The sequence below is a fragment of the Manis pentadactyla genome, chromosome 10, assembly GCF_030020395.1.
Source record: "Manis pentadactyla isolate mManPen7 chromosome 10, mManPen7.hap1, whole genome shotgun sequence".
Lineage (NCBI taxonomy): Eukaryota > Metazoa > Chordata > Mammalia > Pholidota > Manidae > Manis > Manis pentadactyla.
In genome coordinates this window covers 35,492,073-35,510,532 of record NC_080028.1, presented here as the reverse complement: position 1 = coordinate 35,510,532, position 18,460 = coordinate 35,492,073, and the positions used below count along the sequence as shown (strand labels likewise).

Here is an 18,460-nt window from a genome sequence, read left to right as displayed (position 1 = left end):
AGCTGCAAACACCTGAGCAGGCACTTTCATGTAAGGACACACTTAGTAACCAAGCAAGTTACAGCACAGGACTGGTGACAATTGAGGCCCCTTCGTCTCTCTCCACTCCCAGCAGTTAGCTGGGACAAATTCTAAACTCTTCTCTCTAGAGCCTTCGCTCTATCCTAGCTCCTCAACCTTAAAGTCCTCCAGTTCACGAAGACAATGGTGCTACAAGAAAGGCAGGCGGTATCGGAGAACGAGATGCCCTCTACTCAATGCTTCATTTACCCCAAACCACGATCTTGGCTGCGCGGCCCCCACTCCACTTATGAAGAGGATTCTGACAGCAAAAAAAAGCTAAAACTTCCCCCGCCCCCTTACAGAGGGGACCCCCTGCAGTACCACTTACAAACGTCTAAGGAGAAGACGGGCTTTTCCCACCTCTACACCGGGACCGAGTCCTTCCGCCCACACGGTCCGAGCTTCTCGAAGCCGGGACCGCTCCCCTCAACTCCACCGCCGCCGCTGACCAGCAGTCCCACCTCACCTGGGAGTTGTATCCTAGGAGACGGCTTAGGGAAACCTCAGGAAGAGCGATCCGGCGGGCGGCGCCTTGGGAGTCGCAGTCATCGTCTACCGCACTCAGGTCACCAGCGGAGACGCGCCTGAGCCCTGCGCCTCCCGCCTCCAGCTCCTTCCCCCAGCGCCCCAGTACGGGCGCAGCCCGCCGCACTGCACGCCGGGACGGCCTCCCTCTTCATTCCAGAGACTTCAGCTCCCAGCATGCACAAGCCTCCAGGGAGAAGTGCACTCTGGGATTTGGAGTCCTCATCCGCGCCTTCTACAGTCTTTGCCACAGAGTACAGGGACCCCGCAGGGTTGTCTAAACGTAAAGCATTATCCACTGTCGTGAACTGCAGGCTCAACTTGCATCCGGGGCCTTTTCCCGGCCTTGGCGGGGTGGTAAATGGGGAGGCCTAGCAGCCGCCGCCGGTATCTTTTGCTCTGGACCAGGTGGCGGGATCTAGGGTTCTGTTGTCACCGCGCTAGGGAGCGGTCAGGCTGGGCGGCGGAGCCGGGCTCGGGGGTTGCAGTAGATGAGACACCGCTGCTGGTTGCCAGACTTGGTGTAGGTAGGTGGATGTTGGTGAGCGGGAGCAGCGAGTTCCTTCCCATGCAGGTTCCTTAAGCCTCAGGGCCCGGTGCGACAGTCCAGCTTCCCGACGCCTTAGTCTTTGGTCTGCAGTCCGTCTGTCTTCTAGCTTCACCTGTGATTTCCCCGGCCCAACTGCCCTCATTTCAATCGGTAATTACCGTCGTTTTAAATTTTACCCTTAGTTCCAGTTTCTCCGAATGAGGGCTCATTTTCAGCCTTCCAAGGATCCCCGGGCTTGGCACCCTTAGATGTTCGCACGCGTCGGTATGGGGACGTGGATGAGGGGACTCAACCTTAGTTCTGACCTAGATTAGTTTTAGAAAAGAATCCGTCGTTGTTTATTTAGCCAGTACAGTATCTGATGGTTTGTGCTAATTGCTGTAATTTTAATGAGGATTATTTACCCACTTACTGTTATGCGGTTAAGGAGCCATAGCTCTTCGCTAACACCATAGATGTAATATGTAAAAACTGCAGATTGCTGTAAAAACAGTAATGTTTTTACCTTGAAAATGCTAATACCTGCCTGTTTTGTTACAGAAGGTAAAGCACAGTGAAATAATTCAAGATGGTCCCTAATATAAACTGGAAAGAAATCATGAAAGTTGACCCAGATGACCTTTCTTGTCAAGAAGAATTGGCAGATAATTTATTCATTTCCTTATCTAAGGTACTTAATTAATAAATAATGCATAGATATATACATACAACTATGATTAATCTTGTCGCTGAAATCACTGAATGATACAGCTCGCTGAAATCACTGAATGATACAGCTGTAAGAGTTTTTATATTTTGCCTAGGTGTTATTTATAAAATGTAAAATGGTTGCTTTTCTGTTTACTTAGGTGGAAGTAAATGAGCTAAAAAATGAAAGTCAAGAAAATGTGATACACGTTTTCAGAATTACTCAGTCACTAATGAAGGTTTGTATGCAGTAGGTTTTAACAATAGCTTTGACTATTAGAGGAAGTTTCATGAATAATAATCTCTTTTAAAGTACTCTGTAATGTCTAAAGCACCACTCAAAAATAAGATATATTCACACATGGATCATGAGTTGTAGTGTGCAGAACATTGCTAGTTTCTGCTCTAAAGTTCTTTAAAGAATGTGTAGGGGAAACAGAATGGCCTTATGTTTAAAAATAACATAAAGAGGTCCTATGTTAGTTATGTTAATGGTAATCTTGAGGTGGAGATGAAAAATACAGATGACTAACTATATAGATTTGTTAGAAAGGGAAGAGGTTAGGTGTGAGAAGACCTAATAAAGGGCAAAGACTGATGAGTAGCTCTAGGTAAGTAGAAGGCAGTGGTAAAATGTTAAGGAGATTGTAGAGCTGGAGGTTATCATAAATGAAAACTGGGAATAGAAAATATGCTTACTCTTTGCTTTTGAGGAGACAGGTGCATAAAGTTTATAGCAGATTGTGGAGAAAACAGAAGTTGGGTATAATTTGGAATAGCCTTTCAAGGGCTTTAAAGGTGTATCTCAGGGTGTCAGCAATAAGGAGCCACTGAAGTTTTCTGAGCAATAGTTGATATATAACAAAAATATACCTTAAGTAGGTAAAACTAGGTGTGTTAACAGGACAAACTGAAGGGACTTGAAGCTATTGCAATACAATGTTATGAAGGAGGTTAGACATAAAATTATAGACTGTAAGTGACAGAACAGAAAAAAGTGGGAAAGTTGCAATACTAAATATAAGATTTGAGGCATAAAGAGGAATCAAAGATGTTTCAAACTGTTAGGAATCTAGAAATTATATCCTTAAGAAAATTGTCTGTTAATTCAACAAATATTTACTAGAAGTCTTCATGTGTGCCATGCTTTGCAGTCGGTAAGTATTGGGATAGCAAATGAAAAAAATACCTATTTTCATTGTTTACCTTCTAGTATAAAGGCATATTGATACAACCCTTTTTTTAGTTGTTTAGATGAAAGCTCAAGAGGTAGAGCTAGCTTTAGAAGAAGTTGAAAAGGCTGGAGAAGAGCAAGCAAAATTTGGTGGGTACCTTGGGAAAAAGAAGTCTATTGTGATGTTTAATAGTGTGTTCCATTTATTCATTAAGAAATAGAAAATTAGGTTTATCTCTGAAATGTATAGCCTCAATTTATTTTGAAAGATATTTCTAGAGCTCCTATTTCCATGTCCCAAGTATAAAATAGTTATTCTCTCTTATGTTGCCATATTACTATAATCATGATGGGATTTACGAAAAGAATAATTTTATTATCTTGTTGATGTTTATTTAAAAGCTTTTTTTAAGATAGATCTGGGCAATTGAAATATTTGTCTTTTCTTTTTAATAGAAAACCAATTAAAAACTAAAGTAATGAAACTGGAAAATGAACTAGAGGTATGTTCTTTTGTATTCCTTAGGATGTATTGTTACTTGTATGATTTTGAATTAATACTTTAAAATTCTATTATTGGCTAGAGAAGTCACAAGCATGATACTGTGCTCATAATTATTTGTGCAGCATGTATTACATGCCTTCATATACCTTAAATTCTAAGGATTGAGCATCCAATTGTGAACAAAATAAAAACATTCAATAATCTCATGGAGTTTACAGTCTAGAGAAGTAGACAGAAGGAATACTAGTAACTGAGGCTAAGTGGAGGCATGCGGAAACTTGAGGACTAGTGACAGAAGGGTGTGGTAACACAAGTAAGAACAAGTAGCTGTTGAGCATGCCAAGAGCCAAAGTGTGAATGCAGTGGTAAGGAACTGAAAACACTGAGATTCTTGAGATTGTGGGAAGCAAACTAATACAAGTGGATTAGCCTTTGGAAGGAGAAAGGACCTTCCTTTGTAATAGGAAGGGAGGAATAATGGATATGTACAGAGCTTTTATGTTTGTAGGTTTAGTGACTGGAAATTGAGAGGCTGTAGAGAAGGTCATCTAAAACATAAAATAAGAGTTGGTAGATGTATGGTCAAATTTTAAGAAGTCGGGTAAAACTTCAAATATCTTGGGAAATGAGCTAGAAATTAGGAGATCTGGAGTCAGACAAGTTTAGTTCAAATCCTGATTATTTCATTAATTCTATGAACTTAGATGATATTTTTGATTCTCTACTGTGTATCCTGCTCTTGTAGGAAAATACCAACTACTATCAATAAGTATTTACTAAATGAATTATGAAGTTGGATCGATTCTGTTAGCCAGGGAGTTGGAGATATTGGTAAGAAAGTAGTGTATCGATGATTATGAAATCTTTACCAAACAGGCAAGAAAATCAAGATTGGAGAGGTAGGGAGAGATTAGAGAGGAGTAAGGGATCATAGGGCCCTGTGAGGTTAGAATGTTGATATTCCAGAAATAATTGAGAGTATGTTTCTGCTGGAACAAGGACCTGCCTGGTGTGGGCATGGCTGTGGGAGGTTTTAGTGAATTCAATTAATTTTGAGAGGTAATGACTGGGAAGTTGGTAGTTTGTGCTACCAGGAGTAGGGAGGGATTGATCTGATGTGAATATCATGTGAGATTCACAGCAGCTGGAATTTTTGCAGGGTAGTGAAGGAATGATAGCCTCGAAGTTTCAGGTTGTGGTAAATCAGTACCTTCTGTTGACCCTGAGGTCTGTGGGATGCAAAAGAACAAACATCTGCCAATTGAAAGGATTCCAAAGCTATCAGTAGACGAAAGGAGCCAAATTGCAGCTAAGGCAAGGAGATGGAGAGGATGATTCAGCAAAAGGGCTGAGGATATAACAATTTTTCCATGGAAGAGGATTTTCGAGAGCACAGTGGAAAGCTTTGAGAAGGAGGGGAAAGTGAAGTTTTAGTTAATGTAGAGGAGTAAAAGAAATGTAGAGGGAAGAAGTGAGTGTGAGAAAGGTTAGATGAGCAACAGATTTGATGTTTCTGACCATGACTACAAATAACAGGTATATGAAGTAAAATGGATTAATCTGCCACAGGATTTTAATGATAATCTTAGTCTGGGCTGTCCAGTATGGTAACACTAACCACTTGTGCCTATTTACTTTTAAATTCATTACAATTACAATTAAAAATTCCATTGTTTAGTTGCACCAGCCGCATTTCAAGTTCTCTTTAGCCACATATAAATCACGGCTACCATACTGAACACTACAAAGAACATTTCCGTTAACCTAGATAGTTCATCACCTGTGTTCTTAGCCTGGTGCCTGTAGTTCAGTGGCTATAACACAGCCTGAGTGATTGATGGTCAGTTCATAGCTCTGGGGGCCTCAGGAAAACCTTAAGAGGTTGTCAACCTGCTAACTAAAGCTTAAATAACCTAAGTTTTAAAAACAGGTCCTTGAGCTAATCATTTTAAACATCTGATGCTGATTATAATATAAATTTTTAAAATTCATTTTATTACCATTAATCTACAATTACATGAAGAACATTATGGTTACTAGACTCCCCCCTTCACCAAGTCCCCCCCAACAAACCCCATTACAGTTACTGTCCATCAGCATAGTAAGATGCTCTAGACTCCTTGTCTTCTCTGTGTTGTACAGCCCTCCCTAAGCACCCCCCACATTATACATGCTAATCGTAAGGCCCCCTTTCTTTTTCCCTGCCCTTATCCCTCCCTTCCCACACATCCTCCCCAGTCCCTTTCCCTTTTGTAACCATTAGTCCATTCTTGGGTTCTGTGATTCTTCTGCTGTTTTGTTCCTTCAGTTTTTCTTTGTTCTTAAACTCCACATATGAGTGAAATCATTTGGTGCTTGTCTTTCTCCGCCTGGCTTATTTCACTGAGCATAATTCCCTCTAGCTCCAACCATGATGTTGCAAATGGTAGGACCTGTTTTTTTCTTATGGCTGAGTAATATTCCATTGTGTATATGTACCACATCTTCTTTATCCATTCATCTACTGATGGACATTTAGGTTGCTTCCATTTCTTGGCTATTGTAAATAGTGCTGCGATAAAAATAGGGGTGCACCTGTCTTTTTCAAACTGGAGTGCTGCATTCTTTTTTTATTTTGATATTTGTTTATTTATTCATTCATTCATTTATTTATTTATTTTGGTATCATTAATCTACAATTACATGAAGGACATTATGTTTACTAGGCTCCCCCCTTCACCAAGTTCCCCCCACATACCCCTTCACAGTCACTGTCCATCAGTGTAGTAAGATGCTGTAAAATCACTACTTGTCTTCCCTGTGTTGCGCAGCCCTCTCCGTGCCCCCACACACACTATACATGCTAATCGTGATGTCCCCTTTCTTTTTCCCCACCCTTATCCCTCCCTTCCCACCCATCCTCCCCAGTCCCTTTCCCTTTTGTAACTATTGGTCCATTCTTGGGTTCTGTGATTCTGCTGCTGTTTTGTTCCTTCAGTTTTTCTTTTTTCTTATACTCCAGAGATGAGTGAAATCATTTGGTATTTCTCTTTCTCCGCTTGGCTTATTTCACTAAACATAATACCCTCTAGCTCCATCCATGTTGTTACAAATTGTAAGATTTCTTTTCTTATGGCTGAATAATATTCCATTGTGAATATGTACCACATCTTCTTTATCCATTCATCTACTGATGGACACTTAGGTTGCTTCCATATCTTGGCTATTGTAAATAGTGCAGCGATAAACATAGGGGTGCATCTGTCTTTTTCAAACTGGAGTGCTGCATTCTTAGGGTAAATTCCTAGAAGTGGAATTCCTGGGTCAAATGGTAAGTCTATTTTGAGCATTTTGAGGAACCTCCATACTGCTTTCCACAATGGCTGAACTAATTTACATTTCCACCAGCAGTGTAGGAGGGTTCCCCTTTCTCTACAACCTCACCAGCATTTGTTGTTGTTTGTCTTTTCGATGGTAGCCATCCTTACTGGTGTGAGGTGATATCTCATTGTGGTTTTAATTTGCATTTCTCTGATAACTAGCGATGTGGAGCATCTTTTCCTGTGTCTGTTGGCCATCTGAAATTTCTTCTTTGGAGAACTGTCTGTTCAGCTCCTCTGCCCATTTTTTAATTGGATTGTTTGCTTTTTGTTTGTTGAGGTGCGTGAGCTCTTTATATATTTTGGATGTCAACCCTTTATCGGATCTGTCATTTATGAATAAATTCTCCCATACTGAAGGGTACCTTTTTTGTTCTATTGATGGTGTCCTTTGCTGTACAGAAGGTTTACAGCTTCATATAGTCCCACTTGTTCATTTTTGCTTATGTTTTCCTTGCCCAGGGAGATATGTTCGTGAAAAAGTCGCTAATGTTTATGTCCAAGAGATTTTTGCCTATGTTTTTTTCTAAGAGTTTTATGGTTTCATGACTTACATTCAGGTCTTTGATCCATTTTGAATTCACTTTTGTGTGTGGGGTTAGACAGTGATCCAGTTTCATTCTCTTACATGTAGCTGTCCAGTTTTGCCAGCATCATCTGTTGAAGAGACTGTCATTTCCCCATTGTATGTCCATGGCTCCTTCATTGAATATTAACTGACCATATGTGTTTGAGTTAATGTCTGGAGTCTCTAATCTATTCCACTGGTCTGTAGCTCTGTTCTTGTGCCAGTACCAAATTGTCTTGATTATTATGGCTTTGTAGTAGAGCTTGAAGATGGGGAGTGAGATTCCCCCCCATTTTATTCTTCTTTCTCAGGATTGCTTTGGCTATTTGGGGTCTTTGGTGTTTCCATATGAATTTTTGAACTATTTGTTTCAGTCCGTTGAAGAATGTTGCTGGTAATTTGATAGGGATTGCATCAAATCTGTATATTGCTTTGGCCGGGTGGCCACTTTGACGATATTAATTCTTCCTAGCTAAGAGCATGGAATGAGTTTCCATTTGTTAGTGTCCTCTTTAATTTCTCTTAAGAGTGTCTTATAGTTTTCAGGGTATATGTCTTTCACTTCTTTAGTTAGGTTGATTCCTAGGTATTTTATTCTTTTTGATACAGTTGTGACTGGAACTGTTTTCCTGATTTCTCTTTCTATTGGTTCATTGTTAGTGTATAGGAAAGCCACAGATTTCTTTTTATTAATTTTGTATCGTGCAACTTTGCTGTATTCCGATATCAGTTCTAGTAGTTTTGGAGTGGAGTCTTCAGGGTTTTTTATGTACAATATCATGTCATCTGCAAATAGTGACAGTTTAACTTCTTCTTTACCAATCTGGATTCCTTGTATTTCTTTGTTTTGTCTAATTGCCATGGCTAGGACCTCCAGTACTATGTTAAATAACAGTGGGGAGAGTGGGCATCCCTGTCTTGTTCCCGATCTCAGAGGAAAAGTTTTCAGCTTCTCGCTGTTCAGTATGATGTTAGCTGTGGGTTTATCATATATGGCCTTTATTATGTTCAGGTACTTGCCCTCCATACCCGTTTTGCTGAGAGTTTTTATCATGAATGGATGTTGAATTTTGTCGAATGCTTTTTCAGCATCTATGGAGATGATCACGTGGTTTTTGTCCTTTTTGTTGATGTGGTGGGTGATGTTGATGGATTTTCGAATGTTGTACCATCCTTGCATCCCTGGGATGAATCCCACTTGGTCATGGTGTATGATCCTCTTGATGTATTTTTAAATTCGGTTTGCTAATATTTTGTTGAGTATTTTTGCATCTACGTTCATCAGGGATATTGGTCTGTAGTTTTCTTTTTTGGTGGTGTCTTTGCCTGGTTTTGGTATTGGGGTGATGTTGGCTTTATAGAATGAGTTTGGGAGTATTCCCTCCTCTTCTATTTTTTGGAAAACTTTAAGGAGAATGGGTATTATGTCTTTTCTGTATGTCTGATAAAATCCCGAGGTGAATCCATCTGGCCCGGGGGTTTTGTTCTTGTGTAGTTTTTTGATTACTGTTTCAATTTCTTTGCTCATAATTGGTTTGTTTAACTTTTGTGTTTCTTCCTTGGTCAGTCTTGGAAGGTTGTATTTTTCTAGGAAGTTGTCCATTTCTTCTAGGTTTTCCAGCTTGTTAGCATATAGGTTTTCATAGTAGTCTTTAATAATTCTTTGTATTTCTGTGGAGTCTGTCATGATTTTTCCATTCTCATTTCTGATTCTGTTGATGTGTGTTGATTCTCTTTTTCTCTTAGTAAGTATGGTTAGAGGCTTATCTATTTTGTTTATTTTCTCAAAGAACCAGCTCTTGGTTTCATTGATTTTTTTCTATTGTTTTATTCTTCTCAATTTTGTTTATTTCTTCTCTGATCTTTATTATGTCCCTCCTTCTGCTGACGTTAGGCCTCATTTGTTCTTCTTTTTCCACTTTCGATAATTGTGATGTTAGACTATTCATTTGGAAGTGTTCTTCCTTCTTTCAGTGTGCCTGGATTGCTATATACTTTCCTCTTAAGACTGCTTTTGCTGCGCCCCACAGAAGTTGGGGCTTTGTGTTGTTGTCATTTGTTTCCATATATTCCTTGATCTCTATTTTAATTTGTTCATTGATCCATTGATTATTTAGGAGCATGTTGTTAAGCCTCCATGTGTTTGTGAGCCTTTTTGTTTTCTTTGTAGAATTTATTTCTAGTTTTATACCTTTGTGGTCTGAAAAGTTGGTTGGTAGAATTTCAGTCTTTTGGAATTTATTGAGGTTCTTTTTGTGGCCTAGTATGTCGTCTATTCTGGAGAATGTTCCATGTGCACTTGAGAAGAATGTGTATCCTGTTGCTTTTGGATGTAGAGTTCTATAGATGTCTATTAGGTCCATCTGTTCTACTGTGTTGTTCAGTGCCTCCATGTCCTTACTTATTTTCTGTCCAGTTGATCTATCCTTTGGGGTGAGTGGCGTGTTGAAGTCTCCTAAAATGAATGCATTGCATTCTATTTCCTCCTTTAGTTCTGTTAGTATTTGTTTCACATATGCTGGTGTTCCTGTGTTGGGTGCATATATATTTATAATGGTTATATCCTCTTGTTGGGCTGAGCCCTTTATCATTATGTAATGTCCTTCTTTATCTCTTGTTACTTTCTTTGTTTTGAAGTCTATTTTGTCTGATACTAGTACTGCAACACCTGCTTTCTTCACCCTGTTGTTTGCATGAAATATCTTTTCCCATCCCTTGAGTTTTAGTCTGTGCATATCTTTGGGTTTGAGGTGAGTTTCTTGTAAGCAGCATATAGATGGTCCTTGCTTTTTTATCCATTCTATTTCTAAGTGTCTTTTGATTGGTGCATTCAGTCCATTTATATTTATGGTGACTATTGAAAGATATGTACTTATTGCCATTGCAGGCTTTAGATTCATGGTTACCAAAGGTCAAGGTTAGCTTCTTTGGTATCTTACTGTCTAACGTAACTCACTTATTGAGCTGTTATAAACACTGTCTGGTGATTCTTTATTTCTCTCCCTTCTTATTCCTCCTCCTCCATTCTTTATATGTTGGTTGTTTTATTCTGTGCTCTTTTGTGTTTCCTTTAACTGCTTTTGTGGGTAGTTGATTTTATTTTTTGCCTTTAGTTGGTATTTGGTTGGTCTGCTTTCTTTGCTGTGATTTTATTTTCTCTGGTGACATCTGTTTAGTCTTAGGAGTGCTCCATGTAGAACTCCCTCTAAAATACCCTGTAGAGGTGGTTTAAGGGAGACAAATTCCCTCAACTTTTGCTTGTCTGAGAATTGTGTAATCCCTCCTTCATATTTAAATGATAATCGTGCTGGATACAGTATTCTTGGTTCAAGGCCCTTCTGTTTCATTGCATTAAATATATCATGGCATTCTCTTGTGGCCTGTAATGTTTCTGTTGAGAAGTCTGATGATAGTCCAATGGGTTTTCCTTTGTAGGTGACCTTTTTCCTCTCTCTAGCTGCCTTTAAACCTCTGTCCTTGTCCTTGAGCTTTGCCATTTTAATTATTATGTGTCTTGGTATTGTCCTCCTTGTTTTCCTTCTGTTGGGAGTTCTGTGTACTTCCGTGGTCTGAGCGACTATTTCCTCCCCTAGTTTGGGGAAGTTTTCTGCAATTATTTCTTCAAAGACACTTTCTATCCCGTTTTCTCTCTCTTCTTCTGGTACCCCTGTAATGCAGATATTGTTCCTTTTGGATTGGTCACACAGTTCTCTTAATATTGTTTCATTCCTGGAGATCCTTTTATCTCTCTCTGCGTCAGCTTCTAAGCGTTCCTGTTCTCTGTTTTCTATTCCGTCAATGGCCTCTTGCATCTTATCCATTCTACTTATAAATCCTTCCAGAGATTGTTTCAGTTCTGTAATCTCCCTCTGGACGTCATCCCTTAGCTCTTATACATTTCTCTGAAGCTCTATCAGCATGGTTATGATCTTTATTTTGAATTATTTTTCAGGAAGACTGCTTAGGTCTATCTCCTTCTCAGGGGTTGACTGTGATTTTTGTCTGCCTCAAATTCTGCCTTTTTATGGTGATAGAGATAGTTTGTGGAGCTGTCGCAAGTGTCGGCTGGAGAATGTCCCTTCTTGTTGGTTTGTGGCCTTTCTCTCCTGGGAGAACAGTGACCTCTAGCAGCTTGTGCTGGGCAGCTGCACGCAGATGGGGCTTCTGCTTCTTGCCCGGCCACTATGGCATTTAGCTCTGCAGTTGCTGTGGGCATGGCCTGCCTCAGGCTGCTGCTCCAATATGGCAGAGGCGCGTTGGAGGGGAAACGGCAGGAGGCTGTTTTGTGAGGGGCCTCCGAGGTGTGCTGCTGCCTAGGAGGTTAGGGCACCCGGAGTTCCCCGGGATTCTCAGCTGCTGGGCTAAGTGTCCCGGGACACTTCCGTCCAGCTGTGGGGTCCCTTTCCCTTTAAGACTTTCAAAAAGCACTCACTTTTCTTTGTCCCAGGGTGCCAGCTGCGGGTCCTGCTCACAGGTCTTACTGTCCTGTTTCCCTAGTTTCCAGCACCCCACGCATGCACTGTGTCTGTGCTCTGGTGCAGATGGCTGGGGCTGTCTATTTAGCAGTCCTGGGTTCCCTCTCCCTCCCTTCTCTGACTCCTCTCCTCCCACTGGGAGCTGGGTGAGGGGCGCTCGGGTCCTGCCAGGCCGTGGCTTGTATCTTACTTCCTTCGCGAGGCCCTGGGTTTTCGCAGGTATGGATGTAGTCTGGCTGCTGTCCTGTGTCTTCTGGTCTCTCTTTTAGGAATAGTTGTATTTGTTGTTTTTTCAAAAATATATGTGGTTTTGGGAGGAGATTTCCACTGCTGTACTCACACCGCCATCTTGGCTCTGCCCCTGCTTAGGTAATTTTTAATAAATAATGCTAAGCCATAAAATAAGTTAAAAAAGAGTCCATTTTTTCTCCTATGATATCAAATAATTTGAAAGGAAAAAATACAGTGCCTCTGATGCCTGTGCTCTGAGCACACACACATTTGGTCTGTCTGGAGTAATGGAGCAGTTCAAGGCAGAGAAGTTTCTTCTCATATAGAAACTGGCCTGAAAGTAGAAGACATCTATTCAGACTCATCTATCTCTCACTGAGTCCCAGCTATAGACCAGATACCATGCTTAGCAGTTTTGCACACCTCATTTTTAATCCTAAAAACAGGGCAGTTTTATGGAGATTTGGGGTCAGATGTCATCCATTCCATCTAAATGGGAGTAAATCAGAGAGTTTGGCAATACTCTCCTAGACTGTGGACCATGTCTTACAAACAAGAAAACTGAGAGTATTGGATGGTTCTGCCAGATTCCAAGACAGGTTAGACATGCAAGTGACTTACTGAGGGAATAACAGGCATAGGCAGGGACAGCCTCCCGACTTGTTGCAGGTCTGAGGCCTGTGAGAGAAAAGGAGAAGGGAGGGCAGGGGATCAAGTAAGAAGCATCTAAGGAGGCAGCACTGTTCCAAGGAAAGCAGAGTCAGACTTGGTGGGGAGGGGCCCTCAAACCAAAGATGCCTGCAGAAGGAGTCTTGTGCCCCCAGTGGGTCTGCCTTGACCTCTCTCGTCCCTAGGTTACTGGCTGGGAAGAACCTGCAGGAAGCTTGGCTGGGGTGGACCCTGCACCTGGGGATGGGAGGGGGGGCAGCACATATGTCAATCATGGTCCTGCAACAGGATATCTGAGCAGTGTGTTTCCATGGTTGCCACACTGAGGCATTTGAGAATTAAAGTGAATTTTCCTGCTCACCCAGCTTGTTTGGGGGTGACCTCATTCATATTCAGGCTCTTTGGATCCATTTTCCATATGTTTCTCACTGTACCAATCAGATCCCTTATTTGGGGTGGTGTGGAATTATGGAATTTTAGGTGATACAAATTTATCTGTGAAATATTTTATTAAAAAAGAAAATCTCTGTTTAAAGTGTTGCAGTCAGCTCACTTACAAGTTGGGGAGTTTTGCCAAGGACCAGGCTGTCCTGTGTAGAACTTATCCAGGTGTCTGGGTAGGAGCATGAGCCGAAAGAAAACGTGACACATTGGAAAAGGAACCAGCCATCTTCGTACCTCAGGCATCTCTCAGATAGATCACACGTTCCATCTCTCAGATAGATCAGACAGCATCCTGCTCTATGAAACATCTTTTCTGCAGGCTGATGCCATAAGACAATAAAGAGAAATATCAGCTTCTAGCTGTGGTAAAGATAGGCTTTTCTGCCACATTCACCTCCTTTTTCTTCCCTGCTAAGGAGGAAGTTTTGTAGCATGATAAGCCATCGAATTTGTGCTGTCAATGATAGCATAAGAAAGGTTTGTTAAACAGATGCCATCCTCTGGGGAATCCATCCATTCTACAATGGATGAGCACCTACTATGTCCCTGGAAGTGGATATACAGTGTTGAGCACAGGGACAGACAAAGCCCGATTGCCGTGAAGTTTTCCCTCTAAGGAAGAAGAAAGACAATAAGCCACAAACAAATAATACTGATAGCATTAATTACTATGAAGACTATAAAACATTACAAGGGTCTCTAGAGTGTGGAGGAGGGTAGTGGTGCTGAACTAACATGGTCAGGGAAGGCTTGACAGTATGGAAATATAAGAATGGAGGCAGCCATGTGAGGATGCAGAGAGAACATTCCAGGCAGAGGGGAACTTGGTAAAGAAGCGCTCAAAGGCAGGAAAATGTGCTTTGCATTTGAAGCAATGGATTGAAGGTCTGTGAGCCTGGAGCCTGGACAGAGGGTGTCATGGGTCAGAGGCTCAGGTGGGGCCTATGCACATAGGACTTTGGAAACCAAAGTAAAGACTGGATTTTATTCTGGGTGCAACTGGAAATCTCTAGAGAGTTTTAACCAGGGAGTAGGGGTAGGAGTTGATTTACTGCTATTGGGGGGAATGCACTGTGCGAAGCAACAATAGAAACAGAGGGGCTGTTTGGCAGAGATTGCCATGGTCTAGAGGGAGATGATGGCAGCAATGGAGAGGGAGGTGAGATGTGAGCAGATTCTAAAAGTCTTTGGCCTACTCTGAAAGAAACTTGTAGACACCAACCCCATCTCTGCAGGGTGGAGGCTGAAATAATGGTGTCACCACCCTGACTACATGGAATGTCCCTTGGGATATCAGTAGGATACAGTCTGGACCTGGCATGGGACAAAGGATCTTAATCAAAAAGAGAGAAAGAAGCCCAAAATATGGTCCCCCTTTGACTGCACAGTTGAAGGGAGATCTGATTCAAAAAACAGCCACCTATTAAACTCCACTTTTTGGACTTGGGCTATGGCTGTACACCCCTGGGGACACAGCAGGACACACTGGTGAGGTCAGGATGCCATATAATGCCAAGAATAGCTAAAGATTACCCAGTGCTGACTATGTAGCAGGTGCTAAGTACTTTACCTCTCATGTAGCTCTCATAACAACCCTATGATGACAGATTATTTTCCCTATTTTATAGATGAGGAAACGGAGGCACAGAAAGCCTAAAGCACTGAACCTGATTACTTTTATTCTGATGGCTCTCTTCTGCTCAATATGAGTGCTGTTTCAAAGACTCCAAGGACATCAGACCCTTGCCCAGCAACTCACGGCTCTCCTGCGTTTAAGGGCACCAAGGCCATTCTGAGAATGCTCTTCTAAGACATACAGCCATGTGCTGGTGCAGCCAACATGGAAGTGAACTCTCTCACTGTGGACATTGACAATAAATCCTATCAGAAGGACCCAACAGAATACCCTAGAAGAGGGTACCTAGGCCTCAACAATCAGAAATCACTGGTTCATTAGTGCTACAGTCCAGCTTGAACCAAAGAAATGTTTATTCAAATGGGAAACACTTAGCAACAAATTCATCCAGCAATTATTTATTGTCTTATTAGGTGCTAGCACTGTACTAGACACAGAAAAGGATAGGAAACAAAGCCACCTCCCGTTTCAAGATTTGTACAAGTCAGAAGGAATAACAACAGGTAGACTGGCTAAAGTTCACAAAACAAGAGAATTAACTCAAAATATGTATGCAGACATTTAACCAGAAAATTGCAGAACATAGAAGAGAAATGTGTTAGCTGAAGAGAAATTAGGATCTAGAATCCATGTGGGCTAGGGCAGTCAGGGAGAGAAGAATTTAGGAGATGAATGGGAGAAATTATTGAGGCCACTAGGAGGAATTTTGAGTCCTTTTAAAGATTCCAGACATTTCACTGGAAAAGGTAGCATCTGGCTATATTACTGCCAGAGGCCATTGTCCTCCTGTGAGGCTGAAAGGCCTTGCCATCTGCTGGATGATACTAATGCTAATACAGGAGCCATTTGCTTATTATGACTTCTGCCCAGGAGGGATGGATTTACCCACAAATCTAATAGCACCTGGAATGGAGTAAGATATGTTCTTGGAAATCTCCCAGGCTGAAGTCTGACTGCTCTTAAGAGCTCTTCATGAGATAGTAGGCAAGAGTTGCTTAGGGATCATTTATCAATAATTGGTGTGTTGGGAGAAGTACAAAACTTCTTTGGCAGAAGGAGGTAAACTAGGAAGAATCTGAGAACCCCAGGGCCCTAATTACCCTTCCCTTTCATCCACCCTGCTTTCCCAGACCTACAAAAGGCCTCCGGTCTTCAATGGTGAAAGAGTCACTTCTGAAGGGAGGAGAGAAAAAGAGGGAAGCATTCTGGTAAAGGCCCCACTCTTCTTTCTGAGTTAGAATTTCTTCTCTAGATCGTATTATAGAAGTGGGGACAATGTTTCCAACGGGCTGTGTTAAAATATTTTCTGTGACAGAGAATTGGAGGCTCCAGGAGCCCTTTTGCCGTCTCATTGGCAAAGATTATTATTTCCGTGACACTCTGGAAAGACCGGTGCATCTGGGGTGATAGGAAAGGGAGGGCCAGACGTGGTGGAGTGCCCCCTCATGGTTCCAGCCATTTGGAATAACCAGAGCACACCTCTATCTTTCTGATGAATCAAAACTTTTCTCCCAGTAATAATATTGATTCTTTGCTACTGAAATTGCAAATACTTTTATCCCATTTGCTACTAGCTTCTAGTTCTGCTTATGACCGTTTTTACTTACCAACGGATTTTCAAATAGCCAGCTCTACCAGCCTTGGCCTCTATAGTTTCTACCTTTGGGTTGTACATAAAGAAGCCTTCAATATCCAATATTATAAATCTATATTTCTTCTAATTCTTTAGCACTAATCCATTCTTCTTTTGGGGTATGACATAACAATCTAGTTTTATTTTGTTTTTCCACATAATTAACTGATTTTGCCAGGATGACCTGTGGTTTTATCCATTCCTTCAAATACTTGAAATGCATCTTAATCATACACTAAATATTTTATATACTTGGGTGTGGTAGATTGTAGAATCCCAATCCTGACAAATATTTAAGAGCCCCTCTTATGGAACCCCTCTGCAGGAGAACAGAACATATCCTGTGAACTCAGATGTAGCCTTGTAACTTATGTTGGTCAATGAAATGCAAGCAGGTAAGACATGTATCACTTACGAGCAGGTGGGTTAAGAGCCAGTGAGTGGTGGCTCATCATACTTTTCCAGGTTTGTAACAACACCATCAATGTTTCTAGATAGATCCTCCTCCACGTTCCCAGGTCCCAGGATGAAAGCCACATGGACAAGAGCTCAGCTGAACCATATGGATATATAGCTTATGACCCATATGGACACATAAAGGCAAAAAATATACCTTTATCATAGTAAACTCCTGAGATGTGTTACCATAGCAAAACCCAGTCTATCCTGACTAAGATGTGTTTCTGGCCTCTCTCCTATGCCTACTCTTGTGTCAGTTCTTAATTAGCTAGACCTCATCCAACTAAGACTAAAAAGAAGCATCAACTCTCACCTGAAAGTCCTGGGAAACAAATCAAGAAAACAATGCACCCAAACTGCTTCCTCAAAAGTTTTACATGTTGGTTATTTTCTTCCGACATTCAGCATTCCCGAATGCAGAGTGGCAAGCTGTGGGGATTGAAAAGGAAGGATAAATACTTGGTGAAAAGCAGAAGAGTTGCATTAATGCTTGTCCTTTAGGGTGTAGTGTTATCTTCCCCACACTAATATAAGAGCCCTGACAACAGAGTGGGTCCTCATGGGGTTGCCTGTGTCACCATTTCCCCTGTGAGCATCTCTCTCTGTCCATTGCTCCTTTTGGCCTGACTCAAAGCTCCACGTCAAATGGTAATACTGGGTTTGCAGGAGTGGTGTGGGGAAGTGAAGAATGGAATTTACCTTGGGAAGTGCTGAAAGGTCATAAAGCAGGAAGCCATTAAAATTTTGCCAAAATTCTATTTCTTCCAGCCCATGGATGCTGTTTCTTCCTCATGAGTGCCACCATGTCCAGAGGAACTGCTATGTCAGTTATTCTATAAGGCACTGAACTTTTTCAAAGGCGGTGTTGTGTTTAAACACCACTGGGTCTGGAATAATCGGACACCAAAGCCAGGAGGGATTGTCAGGGAAAGGCTTTCTTTACTGTTCTGCTCTGTCTCGAAGTGACTCTGCCTATGCCCAAAAGGGCAGAGTGTGAATCCTTGCACCTGGGAGATGCCACTGAGGCCCTGGCAAAAGTTCAGGTTTGCATTTCTGAGCTTCAAAACCCTCTTCCTAGCCTCAGAGTCAGCCAGTAACTGATGAATTCTAGTCAGAATCATACTCATGTGTGATAAGAATCCTAACCCTGCTCCTCTGCCCAAATCTTGACATTGAATGGCAGCCAGAATTTGACTCTCTTTTGAGCTTGAGGTCAGGGCAAACTGCACTCTTTCCAAAAGCAAACTACTCCAGCCCTGCCCCAACCCCAGTCACCTCCACAGCTCAGCAGGGATTCCCAGACATATAAATCAGAGCTGGCTGAGTTTAGAGGAAGACAGAGAGCTGGAGAGCACCCAGACAGAGAACTCATACCCAGAACAACCAGTTACCAGCAACAAACATTCCAAGCAACACAGAAACAGGAACCTCCTAAGTCTGGTGCAATTAAGAACAGAAGCAGCTGGAAGAACAAAAAAATTG

At 41.7% G+C, this 18,460-nt stretch overlaps 1 protein-coding gene across 8 annotated transcripts; it reads left to right on the top strand.

Annotated features, from left to right (window-relative positions):
- The first annotated feature begins 893 nt into the window (after positions 1–893).
- Positions 894–17,453, top strand: LOC130678989 (centrosomal protein of 290 kDa-like). Of its 8 annotated transcripts, none has more exons than XM_057486580.1 (6): positions 894–1,115; positions 1,682–1,808; positions 1,987–2,064; positions 3,080–3,149; positions 3,456–3,502; positions 14,879–17,453. In XM_057486580.1, the coding sequence occupies exons 2-6, from the start codon at positions 1,707–1,709 to the stop codon at positions 14,957–14,959; spliced, it is 378 nt and encodes a 125-aa protein (XP_057342563.1). In that variant the 5' UTR covers positions 894–1,115; positions 1,682–1,706; the 3' UTR covers positions 14,960–17,453. The 8 variants fall into 8 exon arrangements, 2 of the variants coding, with proteins under 2 accessions (XP_057342563.1, XP_057342562.1); XR_008991969.1 differs by having other exon boundaries at positions 902–1,115; positions 1,679–1,808; positions 3,072–3,149; XM_057486579.1 differs by having other exon boundaries at positions 902–1,115; positions 1,679–1,808.
- Positions 17,454–18,460: the final 1,007 nt, after the last annotated feature.

Bases quoted from the DNA above. Each gene is read 5' to 3' on its own strand.
- LOC130678989 (XM_057486580.1), top strand. From the start codon at position 1,707: ATGGTCCCTAATATAAACTGGAAAGAAATCATGAAAGTTGACCCAGAT. The intron at 2,065-3,079 runs GTTTGTATGCAG...TTAGTTGTTTAG, and splicing joins TTACTCAGTCACTAATGAAG to ATGAAAGCTCAAGAGGTAGA. The intron at 3,150-3,455 runs GTGGGTACCTTG...TCTTTTTAATAG, and splicing joins AGAAGAGCAAGCAAAATTTG to AAAACCAATTAAAAACTAAA.